At 38.8% G+C, this 19,871-nt stretch overlaps 1 protein-coding gene across 1 annotated transcript in view; it reads left to right on the plus strand.

Moving 5' to 3' along the window:
* The first annotated feature begins 445 nt into the window (after positions 1-445).
* Positions 446-19,871, plus strand: part of CALCR (calcitonin receptor) — a 69,176-nt gene continuing 49,750 nt past the window's right edge. The window contains exons 1-4 of the mRNA XM_066197498.1: positions 446-543; positions 734-821; positions 10,454-10,607; positions 13,853-13,963. Of these exons, the coding sequence (XP_066053595.1) occupies positions 494-543; positions 734-821; positions 10,454-10,607; positions 13,853-13,963 (403 nt within the window). The 5' untranslated portion in view covers positions 446-493. The remainder of the gene's footprint in view (positions 544-733; positions 822-10,453; positions 10,608-13,852; positions 13,964-19,871) is intronic.

Genomic DNA, 19,871 nt, shown 5'->3' on the forward strand with positions numbered 1-19,871 from the left:
CTGGGTAAGTGTTGATGTAGGAAAAACCCAGAAAACCAGGAAGTTGCTTATCCAGTTCCCTTCAAACCTGTGTAGTCATGTTCATGCTCTGCCTCCTCAGTACTTTTGCTGAAGCAGTCATGCCTGATGGCCTGAGGCTTACAGTGCTGTGTGTCTACCCACAGCCCAGCCACTCACTGCATTATGGAGCGTGTAATCCCACAGTGTTGTTCCCAGTTTCTCTTTTCCTGCCACACGTGCTTGTTCACCTGACTAGAGATTACTGAAACTCTGGCATTCCATAGCCCCATAAACATGAAATTTGAACTGCTATTACACTTATTTGCAAACTGCCTTTTTCTGGGTTTTGCAAGTCAGGTTTAAAATATCCAGATTGTTCACGGGTCTGCAGCTCTATATTAGATTAGAAGCAGCTGAAAAAGGACAACTAAGGTAGCCTCAGCTGGCAGAGACACAGGGCTTAACCTGAATCTGATGCTGGTGACCCAGTAACATGGAGCTGTACCTCACATCGTCTGTACTCACCACCAGAGATTCACAGAGGTGGCTAAATTTAAAGCGTACCAACCTCCAATTAGATCAAACTTGAGAACATGTAAGGCGGGGGATGCTCAAAAAACCACACACACAGAGTCCAGTCTAAGTCTAAAAATATGCTCATACACAAAGACAAGGAATTTACCGTAACAGGAAAAGTCCAATAATGCTTTTATTTTTATTGTTTAATTCCCAGAAGGGTCATCTGCAACGCATCTCTCCAAGAGGACTCCACAATGAAAAAAACAACCCAGAGTTGCTTCTTGCTCATCATCCTTCTAACTGTAAGTACAAGAAAACTGAACTGCTCATGACACCTGCCATATTTAAACTTGTGGTGATGTTGAGAAAAAAATGAGTACCATGTTATACTTGTTATACTGCACAGGTGAAGGAATGAGTTTCCTTATTAATAAATTTCAAAAGAAGATTAATAAGATTATCTAATAAAAGTTTGAACTTGAAAATATTGTTCCTTGAAGAGACAGAACTGCAAGTCTGAAGAAGGTTATGCATGTGACCTTTTATTTCTGTGTTTTACAGGCTACAACATATCATGGGAACATGTGTGTTTGAAAACTGCCCTTAATGTTGTTCTGTGAGACAAACTGAATTAAGTAGTGATGGATTTTCACTGTTTATAGTTGATCTGCTATTAGGAAAGCAACCGAAGCGAGAAATAGTCATATAAAAATATTTATTAGTTCAAATGCTATTTTCAACTGTTTCATATCAGCACTACATTTATTTTAATGTATGCAACATGGTTGAGTAATTGTGGTTCTAAACATGTAGTAAATTCATTTCTGCCTGACTAAATACCTCTCACATAAATTGAATCCTTTTGCTGATCTCTGCTTGTGAAACCTTAAATTACTAGTGATCACCATAAAATCATAGACATTACAGGCAGTCAGAATTGAGAATATTGCCCAGAGCCTAAGTTACAGAATGATCAGCATATGTCTGAAAGATGCTAGTGGGAACAAGCACCTCACTACCCTGGTGTGGTACAAGTAATTTGCATGATATCTGCCACCATATTCCCCATATAGCTCTAGCTCTGTGTTCCTGAAAAAAGTTTTCTTCTTTCTTTCTTCTTTCCTCTTTCTTCTTTCTTCTTTCTTCTTTCTTCTTTCTTCTTTCTTCTTTCTTCTTTCTTCTTTCTTCTTTCTTCTTTCTTCTTTCTTCTTTCTTCTTTCTTCTTTTGCCTTTCTTCTTTCTTCTTTCTTCTTTCTTCTTCCTTCATCCTTATCCTGTTTTGTTTGTTATCTCCTCCTGCCCCTCTGCTTCTCATCTTCTCTTTTAACATCTGAATGTGAAATATCTCTGTGCACCTCCTCATCAAATCCCATGTTGTAGAAGCAGAAGAAACATGTTGGAGAAAATATGTTGGAGATCATAAGCAACTCCTCTACCTGGTTTACTCATTGGGTTGCACCTTTCCTCTCAGCCTAGCAGAGCTTGTCCACAGCACTGTTTGCCACTTAAATTTATATAGATAAAAAAGGAAAGGAAAGTAGAGAACAGTAAGAAAATGAGGCAAAGAAGGAGGTAAAAAGGAGGAGATAAAAAGAAAACCTCCTAGAAGGAGGTAAAAAGAAAACAATTAAATGAGATCATGGAGAATCCAGGAGAACAGCAAATAACATATTACTTTGGTAAAATATTGAATTCATGGTTCAGGATTAGGACCCTCCATCAAAAAGAGCTAAAGAGATAGAGAAAGAATTGAAGAGAGTGAATATATTCCTGCTAACTTGGTCCCAAAAGAATTTTTCCAGAATTTGTTAATGACTTGAGGAATCATCTCCATGCTTGAGAGAATCCTTCTACCCTGAGGTATACTGGAGTGTTCTGGAATTTGTGACCATTTGGGTTGGTTGTTCTACCTATCCTACAATGGTGCGTGTGACAATGCACTGGCCATGAAGTCACCCATGGTCAGAAGTGTCTGTAACAAAGAACCTGAGCGAGACAAGCTTCCTTCTGGTTTGAATCCTGTCTGATCTGCACAGCTTGACAGGGGTCTTAGTAAAGAACAGAGATTCTTCCTATAAAAGCCACAGTCAAATGGAGAAACAGATCCAGCTTATTTTGGTTCCAGTCAAGTGACAGGACTGTAAATATTCTGATAACTAAAATTGACAACCGCACTTCTGAGCACTTGAGGTGCTTTGACCTACAGCATGGGTTTGTAGGTCAGCCCTGAAGAGCTGATCCTTTCTCTGTTGTCCCCAGATCTTTTAAATCTCTCACGCATGACAGCATGTGTGCAATGTTGGTCTGTGCTCATTCCTGCAGCATTCCAGGGCTAGGATTTCTTTTAAAAACTCTTCAGTGGGATCTGCATCTGCATTAATTTTAAATATCTTTGCATCAAAGGGCACTTCATATTCCGACCTCAATGGATAACTTAACTTACATTTTCATGCTTCCAATCTCTATGTGCTTTCTTTCCTCCTGCAGAAGGCATACTGTGCTCTACTTTGACATTTCTTAAGTTAATTTCCCTTTTGGTAAGAAAGAAGCCATGGTCAGAGAAGTAGACCACAAACAAGTTTTGTCTCCTTCATGAAACTTATCCAGAATGCTGCTGTTAGATCAAATATGAAAAATATTTTGCCTCTTCCATTTTTTCCAAAAATTTCCCCATCTGTAAATGGTAGAAGCCATTCATTTCTTTCCATTTTATTTATGGCTTGTAATGAGTAAAGGATATCTCTCTTTCAAAAAGACTGTTCCCACTCTGTTGATTCTTCAAATCACTCCTTTGTTCCAAGAACTGTGAGACATGTCAACCACTGTCTGAGGCTGAAGAAAATGTAGTAATTAAGGTGATTTGTGACATAGGCAGGAGCGATCTCCCATCCCTTTCCTCTACCCACCCTTCAAAGCACCCTCTAGATCTCCCTTCTTTGATGACTTTGATGGTTTTCTGTCATCCTCTCATTTGTTACCTGCACTCCCAGTTGGTCACTGCAAGTTGTTGCAAAGCAACACAACCCTTTAAGCTCCTTGTTTTCTCCTGTGGGCTCCAGCCTCTCTGTATGTGCTATTTCGCCCACTGTAAGGTGGTTCCCCTGTGGTGGTCACCCCTATTGAGAAGGGGAGAATTTTACCTTAAATCTCTTTTCTTAGTGTAGCTGTGATTCCCTAACACAATCTCAGAGCTGGAGCACACCCTGCCCTCTGTACAGTGTTAGTGCTTTGCAGAAGAGTTCTTCAGATTCTTCCCGTATCTCTCCTTCAATGTTTTGTCACAGACCTGACTTACTTGGTGTGCACAGGCACTTCCTCCCCACCACCTCCTTTAGATTTGTCACCAAGGGGTTTTGGTACCTTCTGATAGAAACCAACTCTTTTATATATGTAATTTTTTGAATAGAATAAATAACACTTCCATGTGCAGATCCATAATAACTTGTCTTTGCCAAAAAAAAACTTAAGTGCCAGTAGTTCCAAGACTAATTGAGAAATAAAAGAAATTCCTTATTTTCTTCCTCTTTGATGAATTCCCTTGCTTTCTGATGCACAATAATGCCTCATCATATAATCCTCTACTATAAAAAAGGAATTTCATTAGAAAAATAAATTGTTCATTATGTCATAGTTCACTTTATGCTGATGGTCTCTAGATTTTTTTAATTATTAAGAGCCACAGAATGTGACTGAGATTTGTTTCCTCAAATACGTGAGCCCTGCTATGCTGGATCATGTCCTCAATGCATGTTTCTCTTCACAAGAAAGATGGAGCATCAGCACAATGTGCCCAGCAGCATCAAATGTTGAGAATGAGGAAGAAAAAGAAGGTTTGGGTCTCTTTCCTGTGTGACCCATTAATTTTTCAGGACATTGATGGAAGAGATTTGTATTCTTTGCTTTATTTTGTCAAGTAAGAACTGTGCCTACAAATGGCCCTGGAAATGAGGATTGATGAAGTGTTTTTTCCCACATACTCTGATTTTGTATCCTGAGCCAACCACAACATGCATAGTAAGGACTAAATGGATGCTGCAGCTGAAGGCCACTAAACCAATATTGTATTTTAAAATAAATTCATTCTGAGCAAAAAAACAAATTGTGCACATTCACAAAGTCCAAATCTGTTAAATTGTTACCAAGCCTCAGTCACAAAGATATGCAGACTCTGGTACTTCTTTCTGACTCTTGAAAGACTCGTAAATAATTCCTGTTCACAAAACATTGAAAAATAATTATATGAAATTCTAAATGTAATTTTCAGTAACTGCACGAAGTGGTGTGTTTTGGAATACAGTTGTGGTAGGGTGGGTTCAAGCCTCCACAACCCATCAGTCAAGCACTTGCCACCGTGATGGGGGAGCTGCCCATGGTCCACCTGTTTGATCCTCACAGCTGGGAGGGCAGCACACACTGGTGGAGCGGTGTGGCCACGAATTCTGCTGGGCTCCTGCTCAACTCGGTGGCTCTCACCGTGCATCTCTGAAACCCATGCCTGTGTAGGTACTGTGAGAACAAGCATCTCTTCCAGCACCTGGTCCAGAGCAGATCCCCCACAGACCAGAAGGGCTGCTGAAGATCTGTCACAGCCTCCTTTGTCTCACTTCTGAGCCTTCTCACTGTCTGGCACCTCTGGCAGCCCAGGATCTTCCCCAGCCTTGGATGGTGAGATCCCCCTGGGTCTCATCACCTTCGCCCATGCCTTTGGAAGCTGTTGTTCTGCATACACACTTCCCTGTGTAATTATTTATGGGTTGCTTCATACTGTAAGTATGTGCACTCACAAGTTCTGAACCTGTTCTCACACAAGGGAAGCTCTGGAAAGCAAACTGCTGATATTTTAAGATGGTAAGAATTAATGTGAGAATTTGAGAGTCAGACTGCTCATCATTTCCCAAGAAATAGGAATGCTGTATTTCATTCTATTCACCCAGTTTCAGGGATGATCAGGAAATTTTGACTACATCTTTGCTTTTTTAAAAAACAAGGCTGTTGCTATGCAGCTGATTGCAGTAAAGAGGCCTCTCACAAGAGGATAATTGGGGCTGCAAGAAAATATCCATGAAGTGTTCTGGATTAGCCCACAGTTTTCATCAGGCTAAAATGAAAGTAAAACTTCTTCATGTAAGCAAATCTTGTAGAAATGGAAAAGAACTGTAAGATTTGTGACTTTCTTTCCATACCAGTAACCTTGCCTTCATCTACTGCAACTGATAATCTCATGCTTGTTTAAACAGCTGCCAAAATCTGCCATGTTAGTCATATGGGATCTCACTGAGATAATTACCATTCTGCTCCAACAGTGATAGAATATGGGAAAATTCTAACATTCAGTGATTAAGTAAAACATGTAATGTTGTAGTATTTCCCCAAAGATATTGCCTGCTACTTCCTAGCACACTTGTGATGGATATAAATGATTATGTTTACTGAATATCATATGCTAATGACCTTCTTAAGTTATCACAGTTGTTTTCTTACTGTACCAACACTAGCAGTTGTGCAAAGTAGTTCAAACATAATCAAAGTATGAGAGGGGCTCTGCAACTTGTCTTAATCATGCTGAGCTCTTGGTCTAAAATGTGATGTATTGAAGAACAGGAGTTTAATGATCCACAAAGAGATGACTGCACACAGCAGTTTTAAAAGAATCATACCAAGTGAATGCTTGAACTGTTGAAATCAATAACAAACAGAGCATCCAGAATTTCTTCTAGTATGAGCTCACCAATAATTGTTGCTGAATTGCTAAATTTAGTGGAAGGAGGGGGACAAAAGACAGCTACGAGTGCCTTCTTTTCCTAAATGTCATGTACGGCAACTGTTAGTTACCTGCAAGCTCCTTGATGGCAAATGAAAAATATTTGGGAATGCTTGTTCATCATGTCCAATATTTTGTGGGGAAAAACATGAAAGAATTTTATGTTTACTTTATCTAGATTCTCCCTTGCAGAAACGGGCACAGTGTTGCACAGGTTAACAGCAGTTTCTCTTATAGAAACCAGGGCACCGTTTGTTCATTCCTATATAGTTTAATAATGAAACTAAATTGTTTCTCAGAATCCTTTATTCATTCTAGGTATAAAGTGAACTTCAGCATTCCCAGCAGCCTGTTATTTCTCTTTGTAATGATAATTCACTTTCTTATATCAGTAATTTGTCACGTGGTGGCTTGGTGGTCGTATGTATGACGTCATTTACTTGGACTTTTAGGAGTGACATCATATGTACGGCTGCTAAACTGCTGCATGGGACATCACTTAAACTGTTTTCTTCTGAAGAATTCAGTGCATTTTCAAGTAATGGTCACATTGATTATTGTGAATTATTTATTTCTTCTTAATAAAGAATGTTTCTAAATGAATGAGGCATTCCTTTATTGTATGAATGTCATCTATATTTCCATCTGAAGTATCTGATGAATGGATGGGAAGACTTTTTAATGTGCAGTAATGGACTCTGTACATTTAAAATTTGTTCCATATTTTGCAGGTGCAATATTTGTAGGTAGTTGGCAGGTGAAGATTAATTGACTTTGGCTTCTCTGTGGTATAACTGTGTCTTTTGAGTCTTAACTTCTAAAATACATTGATGTAACAATTAAAACATAGTAGCAGAGGTGAGTCAAAATCATGAACTCCATGAGAGCTTATACAAACACTGATACACAGATACTCATGGGACATTCCCAGCCTCTCCCATTAACATGATACACACTAAGCTTTCCCTCCCATATAGCAATATCAAGCTCCTGTTATTTCTGAAAAGGGAATAATGACCAAGAGATGTCTTCCTGCCCCATTTGCCTTTTTCTGACCCATATAGTAAGGAGTGAGGAAGACTAAAATAAATAATGACATCTGACATCACAAACTGCATCAAAATTTTTGTCTGACTGAACTGCAGTTACATAGAGGCTGCATCATCAGCCCACTGGAACGACTTTGGGAGGTCAGGCTTTAAGTTCTGGGTGGTGGACATGGGATTCTCTAATGCATAGTGAAAACCCAGTATTTCAAACAGGGATATGACCACGTCCAGCAAGCCACAAAATTAGTATTCCATTAATCTGCTGAAGTGGTAATCTGACTTTAAGGCAGAAGAAAACTGTGTTCAAGTTTCCAAGGCCAGCTTTTGAAATCTAGGCAAACAAAAATGAGGAATAGCAATCAAAGGAAAGAGTAGATTTAAAGGGCATATCACAGATGAACAATCCCAGTGACATACCTATGTATAACCACTTAATTTGATTTCACACACAAGCTATTCAATTACATAAAAAGTGCCCAGAAAGATTTTTGGGCAATTGACTTTGAAAATCTGAGTCATTCTGTTTAGTAGAAAGAAAAAGAAGAAAAATAACTAAGAGAATAAAAAAGAAAAAATATAATTTAAGAGACAATTATAATTATAATTCCAACTTTTATCCAACTTGCTTTCGTTTTACTGGAGGCCATTATGTGATTTCCACTATGATTTTTAGTGATAGTACTCATCCATATTTTTAATTTTTCTGACTGAATTCCTGGCCTAAATATGGGCAATAGAAGTTTTGCTGGCAATTTCAGCTGCTCCATGTGTAGGGGCAGTAGCATGGGCCTCCTGGTTTCATGGCTGAGCATTTTTACATAATTTTGTACACAATCCAAGACATTTAATCTATCCATCACCACAGGTACTCTCTACCTCCAAGCATCAAAGTATTCTCATTAAACTGTACCCAATAAAAGTTGACTTAAGGAGTTACACACTACAAGCAATGAGACTATCTATCAGAGTAAGGTGACTTTAGTGTCCAAACTGTATTTCATCCCTCAAAACCATCATCCCACACATGGGTGTGTTCTCAAACTGGCCCAGAATCACAGAAAAATTATCAAGAAGAAAGACATTGCCACAGAAGTCCTCCAAGCTTCCTGTGATGAAACTGTTATTTCTGTCTTGAATACAGACAGGTTGGAACTGGGGTATTATTCAAAATAAGAATGGGAAAAATTAGCATGCAATATTTATTAATCATTTCAGAGAAGCACCAGAGGCTGTGTCATGGACATGGACATGAAGGGCTCAGACAAAGCTGAGGTTGTCTGAAGAACCTCATCTGCACTTTTCTGTGCTTCCTGTGTGGATCTGGGATTTTGCTTGACTGGTTTTCAAATGATTCTTGGGGACTACAGCTGCTCCTCTTAGTCTTTTTAAAACTAAGGGATCTGTGACATTTGGCTTTGCATCTGTATTTCCTGTTCTGACTTTCTAGATAACTAATTTTTTCACTTGGATGGTCAGATGAAATGTTCCAAATGGCTTCATTGTCCAAGTATATCTTGGGGGAGGAGTTGGGGGGAGGGGGAGGGTGATGTATACATACATCTAAAATTTATATAAAATTATCTCTGCCAGAAAATATTTTCATTCTTATTCCTCCTATTTTATTTCAAGCACCTGATTAAGTAAAACAAGACTGACTGCCTCCACATACTCCAGCTACCAGGTGTATACAGTTGAAAATGTCTGTGTCAAGAGATGAGATGAGATTAGAAAAACATAATTGATTTGATATAAGAGTATAAAAAGATTAAACTGACATGGTTTGGTACAGAAGTATCAGGAAAAAAGTAATGGCCTTTTTTTCAGTGAAGTCAAACACACTGTTTTGCTGTGTATTTTACCAAAATATTTTACTGTGCAAATGGGGGAAAAATAACATATTGATGGAATACAATTGCCTGTGATGTGAAATAAAAAATGGCAGCAAAATGTAAGACATAAGCTGGTATTTGAACTTTCAAACCTGTCATGTTCTCAGTTCAAACAACTACAAATGCATGCCTAAACATCTCTGTATTAGCATTTGCTGCTAAAAAGGTCAAGTTTGTGTGTCATGTGTGTTTATGAGAGTCCTAGATTTTAAAGCAGCCTGCAAGTGAATCTGAATGTGTTTGTGATGACTTTCATACTGTTTAGTATGGAGAAAACAGAGGGTCATGCTGGGAAAGTGCTACAGCAATGTTGGTTTTGGGTGGGGAAGCAGAGGAATTCATCCTTTACTGTCATCTTCAAGCAGAGAAGAGTCATGATACAGGACTGAGGCAGAACAGAACAAACTAAATCTCCATGCTTTCATTTCCACTCACAGACTTTGGTGGTACAAGACAGGAAGGGAAGGAGGGATGGAGGGATGGAAGGATAGAGGGAGGGAGGGAGGGAGGGAGGGAGGGAGGGAGGGAGGGAGGGAGGGAGGGAGGGAGGGAGGGAAGGCAAAAAACATAATTGTCCTCTCCAGCTGAGATCTTTGCTTTCCAGCAGCAATGATCCTTTCCTTCAACAGGCAGGCAGTTCAGAATGGGATAATTCAGAAGATGCCACTAGACCAAAGGGGACCTTACTATTTAGACTATCAAATTTAGGGAGTCTGCTTGGGTACTTAACTAGGAGATAAGGTCAGGTATCGAGGTTTAAACTCTATGCTGTGTTACTATGACCTTAACTGTTGCAGAAGCTCAAAGCAGGTGACACAAAACATGAAATAATCAGTTCAAAGCAATGGCTGTGACACTACGGTATCTTTCTGCACTGTCTAGAGATAAATCAGCACAAATGAGCAGAAATGCATGGGTGTAACTTTGGGAAGATAGAAAATTCTCTTGCAAACGCTAAATTAAATGAAAAAATTGAAGACTTTATCAAGTGTTTAATGATCTTCTCTTCACCAAGAAAAATGGCTTGGTTAAAATCTTATGTTTTCATGAGGTAAACTAATAAAATTCAGCATTTACTTTGTAAGTGGTGCGAGGCCTATCATAATGATATACATATGTGTAAATAAAAGGCTTCAAGAATGCATAATAGAAGTTTCTGGTCCCCACTGTTTTTTTTTTAAATGTAATCCTCTTTGTTTATTCAGTTGTACTAACAGCTTTTCCTTTCCATACAGAGAATTGTTCCAAGTCTTTCTTCTACTGTAAATTATACTGATCCTACATTAGAGCCTGTAGTAACTGAGAATTCAGTCATACGGCAGAAGATAATAGATTCACAGTTCAAATGTTATGAGAGGATGAACAGAGCCCCTCCATACAAGAAAAAAGGTAAAAAGGGTTTTTTAAAAATCTGTATTCTGCCGTGTGTGGTTATATAACTATGAAGAAATATTTTCTTCTCTATACTAACCCCTAGTCTTCCTCAGGGCGCAGTTTCCTTTCCACAAGAAGTAATCAAATTCACACTTACTTAGCATCCTCCTAAGTGCATAGAAAGGAAAAAGCCTGGAAGGAGCCCAGGGAATGAACAGCTCTTCCTTCCTCTGTTACCTACATTTCTGGCTCAATGCTTTGCTGCTTGAATCTCTCTTGTTCTTGCTTGGGAAATAGCATTTGCCTGAACCTCTCAGCAAGGTCACACCTGATAGTGAATCTTAAATATAAGTGCTGTTCTGTTTGCTCCACTCACTGTTTCAATTTTTTGCCATTTGTGTATTGACTGCTGGGTGTTGTGCTCTGTACCAGCACAAGGTCCATGTATTCTGTATTCAGCAGCAACAATAGGAAAAAAGAGGTTTATAAAAGAGGTTTATTAAACATCTTTATTGAATATGAGACATATATGAAGATAAATAAAAAGGGAAATGACAAATAATAGTGGCGCTGCAATTGCATGATATAAAGCAGCATTTCTGCTCGGGGCTGAGAGTTCTGGTCACTTTTTTCTCACAGAAGATATGAATGAAGATATAATGAGCTAAAGAAAAAATATCACAGGTAGTGTGAGACCTATGCAAGTAAACAACAGGAACTGAGGACACAGTTTAAAGGAGAAATATATTTTAAAAAATTAACAGAAATACCTAACCTAACAGGGATGTTGGGATAAGGTGGGATTTTTGTAATACAGAAATGAAGACATTTCTACAGCTCTTTATCTTAAAGATTTTTCTGGGTTCTGTGAGACTCAAAGAAGAGTTACGTGTTAAGGTAATTAGGTCTTGATGCAGAAATATTTTGGAATGAATATAGAGATTCCCACTGCTTAAAAAATTTTTAATTCTGGTGAACAATGGGGAATACCCACAAGCAGTTAAAAAGCATTATTGTGTAGAAGGAATGATGTTTCAGGCATAAATAAGCCTTTAATAGCTGGACTTGCAGGGGAAATAACTTACTGTTTCTTGTTATATTACTCTTTTAGTCTTCAGCTCTAGAAACAGTTATATTTTCTATCCATTGGCAGTAACCACAGTAACCACTGTATTCACCATTCTTTTGCACTTTGCTTGTGTGATAAATTGCAAAGGGCAGGTTTTTCAGCATTGGCTGGGAATTCATATGTGTCAAGACATGAATTCCTAGTAGTGCTCTCAAGGTCAGTGTTGTCAGGAGAACAGCGGGGAAGTGCCTGCATTCCTTCAGCTGGCAGCTAGATTTAAGTGATGCCACTGGGGGCTGTTCATAGCAACATGCACTTAATTCATTTATGACTCAGAATGAGGATAATGAGTGACTACAGAATGGTGCCAGCACCACTGAAGTTGTGTTCTGAACTGAAGACATAGTAAAATGAGGAGTTCAGGCACATGGAAACACATGACCACCCCTCCAGAACAGCAGTGTGTGTGTGTATGTGTGTGTGTATATCTGTATGTGTGTATAGAATACATAGATAGATTGATAGATGTATAGACAGATGATAAATGTACTCATATATATATCCTGATAATTACCTTGGAAGACAAGCCCAAGATGCATAGATTGACCTATGTGATTATCTTTCTTTATCAGGCCAGGCAAATGATTTAAAGTTTTAAAACCAGATATTCCCTCCAATTCCATTTCACACTACTTTTCGAAAACAAGCTCAAGTTGCAATCATTTTCTCTTCTTCTTTTTCTTTGATATTACAAAAATATTCCTGAAAGTTTTTCAGGTATATTTCAAAGATATAGAAGTACATGACAATGCTTGAAGGAAAGATAACAAATTGCTGATATGATGATTGGTTAATTAAGCGAACAAGTAACATTAGTATATTTAACTTGATAACTGAAAAATATAGGCACATGAAATCATAGCTAATGAAGAAAAAGTGTACATAAAAAATTCTTTTCTGAACAAAATCTAATCTGGAAAAAATTAATTTTGAAATTTTTATGCGTTTTATTTTTAATCAACAGCTACTTGACTTACAGTTATTGTTGTAGATTGGAACAATCCAGATATCTTTTTACAGCTTTCTTGCTTCAGTATGAAGGTTTATCTGCGGATAGTTTCTAAAGCTCTAGAAGCAACTAACTACTCATATGTTAATAACTTTCTGTGGTTATTAGGTGCCTTCTATTATGATTCTTTTAAAAACAACCTCCATTTTAATACTTCCTAAGGCCCAGAGTAAAAAAAAAATAAAAAAAAATCTAAGATCTATCTTCTCACTCTATTTCACTTTAAGCTGATGGTCTTGGTGATAAATACTTTTTCCCCAACACAAACTGGTTTTGAATGGAAAATAACCTGGAAGTGTAGTGGGGGATAATGTGTTTCTTGTATAAATCCACAATGAGTAATATTACACGTTACAGTAAACAGTCTTAGAGAACAATTTCTGAAGACCATGGCATGGACAATCTCTGTAACATGGATCAGCCATGAGCTGTGTTCTGCTTCCTGGCATTGCTGCTGTTTGGGGGCTGGGAACATCCCACAGCCTCAACAGCACCAGCTTCCCAGACAGGGCACGAGAGGACAGGACCACAGCATGCCTACCTAGACAGCATCAGCAGGCAGAATCTGCCTGTCCCAGATCAGCCTTGCACCTGCTTCCTTGGATTTCTAGTTACATCACCAATCTCTGGTGTTGAACACGGTAACAGCCTTACAGGGACCTGTCTCTGCAAATGTTGATTTTAGCTGGGATGTCTCCACAAATGCTTCCTACCTTTACATTTCGAACGCCTGATTTTCAGACCTACTGAGCAGCAAAAGGTGAAATGAAAAGTGGCTACCTCCCAGGTCTTTGGGTACCACTAGTGTACATGCTTAGACCTGATAGAAAGAGGATCAAGAAGAGAAATTTGTAGGATTGGACCCTACATTAAAAGGTCAGTTCAACATGCTTTTAAACATATATTTCTGGTAAAATGAACACCACTACCATCAGGTCAGTAAAAGCAAGTACCTTATAGCACCTGAATGCCACTCAAAGTGTAACAATAACAAAGGGATGTACTACAAAAAAGAAAACTTGATTGTCTGCAGGCAGCCATAGTCCTCAAGAGGCTAGAACCGAGCCATTCAGGAGAGACTGTTATGTGGAATTAACTCTTGCAATCCTCTTAAATGTCCAGGTCTGTTCTGCAATCGGACATGGGATGGCTGGTTGTGCTGGGATGACACACCTGCTGGAAGGCTTACTGCTCAGAATTGTCCAGATTATTTTCCAGACTTCGATCCAACTGGTACAGTATTTAATTTTATCATTTTATCTTTCAAAGGATATTTTCAAAACATTTGTGCCATTGAGTGGATGTGTTTAATCTGGTGGCATTTTTGTAGCACTGAGAAATCTCAGAAAGTTTGGTTGGTATTAAAGCACATCAAGCTTTTGGGTTTCACAATTTACATATTTTAGTTTTAAAAATATTTTATATGTATTTATATTTATGTAAATATAACCCACGGATTTATGGAACCTAGTTCATGAAAATGTCAGCTTCTGAATTACAACATCGAAATATTCTTAGCATCTCATTCTAAGTTTTTATAATGAAGAGAAGATGCTTATGTGCTTGAAGTATGTATCAGTATGTTCTTTGTTCAGTTTTTATTGGAAAATACAATTTTATGGAAGAAGATGAGCAGAAATAATGTCTCTGATTTTCAATTCTTAGCTAAATTATTCATACAAATACTAGAAGCAGACTGAGATAAGTAATTGAGGAATGTTTAAAAGGAAAACTGAAAAATCAATGGAAGTATTTCTAAATAGATATGAGGAAATATTAAACACAAATTTAACTCTGAAAAGAGTACAGTTTGAAGAGAGACAAAATTGTCTGTCTCATGCTCAGTAGATGTAGCTTATAGGTGGTGCTTGTTGCCACAGTGTGCTAAATTCCACATAGTCACAATGCACCAATTGCAGTTAAAATCTATGAAATTACACATTTGGGAGGGAGGGTGCACAAATCTGAAAATTTTTCAACAAGCTTAACCCAAAATGCATATGCCCAACTGGAAATGAAGGAAAGAGACTATTGCAAAGCTGTGAGTTAATTATCCAGCACCATTAGCTAAAATTGTTGATTTTCTTGAGCTTATTGCTTATTTAGAAACTGAGAAGTTTGCAGATTGGATCAAGCCCCGTATACATTTTGCTGTATCCCATTTACAGTAGCAGCCAGATTGATTGTTAATTCTGTTCTTTATAAATCAAGCGGTTCATAATTACAGAATTTGCACAGCAAGTTTCAAATTTCCTATGTCAGACCCAACCTCACCTCCATTCAATCTTTGGTGAAGGAATGCCCCTCTTTCTAGTGGAAGTAGGCATTGGACAGGATGGATTGAAGGAAATCTGTTAGCTCAGGAATCCTGTGCTTGGAAAGTGAGCTCATGTGGCAATGTCACTATCCACTTCCTGTGGAAATACCCCACAAATCTTTACCTCAATTTACATCCCTGAATCAAACAAAGACCACCAAAAATCACAAGGTCTTGTCTTTTGTGCCCTTTCTTCACAAGACTTGACCTCTTTTCTGTACAGTTTTGTAGTTTTCAAGGAGTCTTGGAGCAGGGTCATGCTCATGGCTCATCATTGGAGCACCTGTGGACAGCAGACTGAGAAGCTGAGACCCTCAGCTGCAGGACTGCCTTTCACTCAGGTCTCCCTCTCTGTAGACCAGTGCTTCAACCATTAGACTCTTTGCTCAAAAGATTCCAAAAGAGCATTTTAGAAGAATTGGCCCAGTTTGGTTCAGTTCCCAGACAGAAGTGCCCCCATACAGGAGAGAGGCTGAGGCTCTGGATCCTGAGGTTGCACAAGCTTTTTCCTGCACACGTTAGAAATGCCTTTAGGATGTGGTCTGTACCTTCTGCTTCAGACCCCATTTTCCTTATTATATCCTTCCCACATAGCAACAGCCCTCTTTATGGGCAGAAAGATTTACTACAGGTCTTTTGCTTCCTCTGTTTCTATGGTTTTCAAGGAAGAAAAAAAATATGTGGCACTAACAGTCTTAGTTTATGTATACTCCATGCAATGTGCAGCTCGTAATTGCAAAGGTGGGTGTTGGGCAGCCTTGTGATCACAGAAGTTTCCCCATGATTAAAGGTCCTTATCCTTCATAGATGGGGGTGATTTTAGAGACACTTTCCTACTTGCTCCCCAGCCACCTATTCTCAGCTTTTTCTCTTGTCTGTCTCCAGTGACTTGTTCTGAACTAATTGCTCTGCTACAGCAGCACTCTTCAAAGTAACACTTGAAGCCATCCATGGAGAAGCATCTCACTCCACTTACTAATGCTTATTAACACCAAGGCCTGTGGCTTGTACACTGATTGCAAATCACTCCTTAATGTACAAATGCTTGTCATGAAGTCCGGCCCACAATGTGTGCACACTGCAGTTACTCTTTCTGGAAATATTTAGAAGTTGAAATTCGGGAATTTTTTAGTATTCCTGTTCTCTGTACACAGCCGTAGGAAGAAAAGCCTCCTCCAGTAATTAATTTCCTACTGTTGTCTCTGCTGTCCTCTTTAGGAAAATTACCTGCAGTCCTCTGGACCCAGTCTTTTCCTCTGGCACATTCCTCTTCTCATCAGCACCTCTGTCAGCCTCTTTACCTGCATCCTGGTCAGTCAAGTGCGTTTCCCAGTTTTGGCAGCAGCTCAGCGTCTACTGGTTGAGCCTGAGTTGCTTTCCTAGAGCTGCTGTTGAGTAACCCAGCAGGTGTTACAGATGTGGCATCAAACCAGTGGGTAGTCAGCCAGTGGCTTTACTGGTGGCTGGCTGTCATACTGAGACCTAATAAAGCAGGAGGGAGACAAGAAATAGGGAGCTGTCTACAAGTCTGTCAGCTGCTAATGAAAGTGGCTGCCACTAACAGGTGGCCAAAACACAGACTGAACTGTCCTGAGAAGTCTGTCAGGTTTTGTGTCACAAGTCATTATTTCCTTTGGTACCTTATTCATGTTAAACAAAATAGAGCCGGTTTTCTGCTGAGAAACAGAAACTTCATCCTAAAAAATATCAATTTTCCATGAAGAAAACTGTAGTGACTGTCAGATTTCTTCCCCATTGAGTCTCTGATATCCAAGTACCTCAGCATATATTTTAGGCATGCAAGTAACCCCATGGATTTCTGAAACAAGTATTTCATGCTATGTTGTTTTGGGCTGCACCAAGATCTGCAGAACCACTGTGTATCAGCTAATTGATGGCTATGCCACTTCATTAACTGGCCATGTATAGTTTTGAGACCTGCAATAAAACAATGTTTTTCCTTTTTTTTTTTTTTTGGCTTTGATACTTGCATCATTCATAACTGGAAAAGTGAAACATTATTGTCAGGATAGTATTGAATCCTCCTCCTGTCTGTTTCTGTGGGTGCCAAATGCCAGCCCTCTGTATCTGATCCCCAACAACAGTCAGCATTGATGCCAAGAAATTGAAACTAAACAAGGTGAAATCATACTCTGAAGAAAAGAACACAGAAACAAAGTGAAGGAGAACATGCTCAGTGCTCTGCTCATTTTCTTTCTGACAACTTCACAGTTAGCTACCAAGTGTAGTCCCACTTATTTCACTGAACTTAGATCAGCTCTTACTAGACAGGAATCTGTTTTCTGAAAGAAGCAATCTCCTTCTCGCAGTGCACATCTTGCACAATGTGATAATGCATAAAAACAAATCAATTTGTAAGGAAAAAATGGCAAGACCTACTGCTTTAATGCCAGTGACAGCAGGAAATTCATTCTCTCATCCATTTCTGGCTGTGAAGCTCTGAGAAGGGCTATTTTATATGCTCCTCTTCAGGCAACATGCAATTCTATTGGATAATATTTTGTATTCCTATTTAAGACAGGTTTATCTTTGGTATAATCCCTCTGAAATGGTTCTAGGTCACACTGAAATTGGTAGAAGTTTAGTTTATGAGGAACTCAGTATGTAATTCATGATGGCAATATTCTTACTAATGGAAGAAAAAAAATACATTGTGGATATAACAGCCTTCTAGCAAGGCACGTTTGCCAAGGGTAACAGGAGGAGCTGAGCCTTACCCTGTGCCACCTGTGGGCTGTTGGGTTTGTGGCAGGGGAGTCTTACATTACCCACCTCACTGTCCCTGTACAGTGCATTTAGTCAGGATTATTTTGGTGCAGTCATATAGCAAGGGAGCTGAATGTGGAAGGGTTTTTTTGTGGCAGACACCCCTTTTCATCTCAGTTTCACTCTCTACTTTTTGGCAGAAAGCAGTGTTTAAGAGCAGTATCCACTCCACTTTGTGAACCAAAGGTGCATTTGCAAAAATTTCCCCTCAGTTCTCTGCTTTGTTTGGTTTCTGTCTTTAGTCCCTTTTGTAAGCTAAACTCGTAATTCTTCATGTAGCTCCAGGAGCAGAGTTTTTAGAAGTGCAATTTGGAAGAAAATCCATGTGCATCCATAAGCAATTAGATGATGATTAATCAGATGATGATTAATGTGTTGCTGCCTCTTACAATGGAAGAACATGAAGGAACAGCTTTGCCTTCCTGCTCTGACACTGGGAGACCCCTTCTCTTGCTGCCACAAAATCCAAATTTTGGCTGAATTTAACTAAAATAAACAACTCTGGATTTCTTCTGGTCCTATTCTCTTGTCTGGAAGTGATATAATTTAGACAATTATAAAAATGACAAATCTGAACTCTTCCCATCTGCTTCTTTCTCCATACCATTCTGTATATTTCTTTCCTGCTCCTTAGCAAGTTCAATAGCTGTGTTTTAAAAATCAATTCCTACCCCCATACTGCCCAGTATGACTCTCACACAGATTCTAGTTCTGCTGACAAAGACATTCTGAAGACAGTGATAATCCTTCATTTACCAGGACACTTTCATTGAAGTTTTCTAAGGTCTCCATTGCATTATATGAGATTTTTTTCATTTTTGAAAAAGTTTCTTCCAGAATGTTTTACTGAAGATGTAGATAAATCAGATGTGCAATATCAACTATTCCTTCATCTGCAAAACTAGGCACTGCACAGATCCATCCAAACAATGACAAAGAATCCATTGTCTGGTATGCGCTGAGCATGACTGCAACAGGAGATAACTTCTTTGTTCTTCCATCTTATAACTCAGAAATAAACAAAAAACTGATGTTGGCTCCTTTAACATGTACTAGCTATAGCTCTGGTGTAATTGTGAAAAGTCTGATTGATAAAGCTATAATTTTGTTCCAGAGATATTAAGATATTCATTACATATAGATGACTGAGGGTTTTTAAATGAGCATATGATTCATAAAAGCACTCTTAGTGACACAAACAATACACATGTTAATAATTGCTACTGGTTAATCTTTCAAGACACTTCGCTGTTCCCACAAAACTTCCCTTGTGGATGAGATTGCTCTTATCCATTCTGCCTAAACAGCTCTAGAAGTGTCTATCTTTCTCAGTTACCAGCAGAGATTCTGCACAACTGCCTATGAATTATGTAACTTTAAGGTTCCTACAGTCAGGTGAGATCAGTCCAATGTGATGTCACTGTCCTTCCACTTTGAATAATGCAATGCCCAAGTGATGCCCCATCCAAGCTGATAGGGTACAGATAGAACCTAAAAAATTGGTGTTTACACAGTATTTTCATACTCTCAAACCCCAAACTTCCATTTTGCCTTGCTAATGTTTTCTTACCCATCCTTGCACATGTGCATTTCTTCAGACTTTACCATATTCTTCTGGTCAGCACAAAGAACCAACACATGCCCAGGTTCAATACCCCCACCTGCTACTGGGCCATTCTAGAATAACTTGCAGCAGAACAGTGGTTGGATTGCAGCTTTGTTTCTGTATAATAGAATAGATTTAGAAGAGATATTTGACCTGTTTGAGTCACTGGGATGGACAATAAAGAGTGCTTATTCCCCAGTTGTGTGTTCTCACAAGAGATCCATGGAACATCAGCAGTTTCAGAGTAGGATCAGTTTTTAGTAGGATCAGTGTTTGTCTGGCTTTAAGGAAAAAGTATGAGGGGAAAGGTTTGTCTCTAACTTACAGAGGCCACATATACTCTGGCAGAGTTCCTACCTAGGCACTGAAGTACAGAGGTGATGGATGACATTGCCATATGTACTCTGTAGCAGATTAACAAAAGCCGTGCA

This window comes from Chamaea fasciata, unplaced genomic scaffold, assembly GCF_029207755.1.
Source record: "Chamaea fasciata isolate MVZ Bird 193981 ecotype frontalis unplaced genomic scaffold, bChaFas1.0.hap1 SCAF_1, whole genome shotgun sequence".
Classification (NCBI taxonomy): Eukaryota; Metazoa; Chordata; class Aves; order Passeriformes; family Sylviidae; genus Chamaea; species Chamaea fasciata.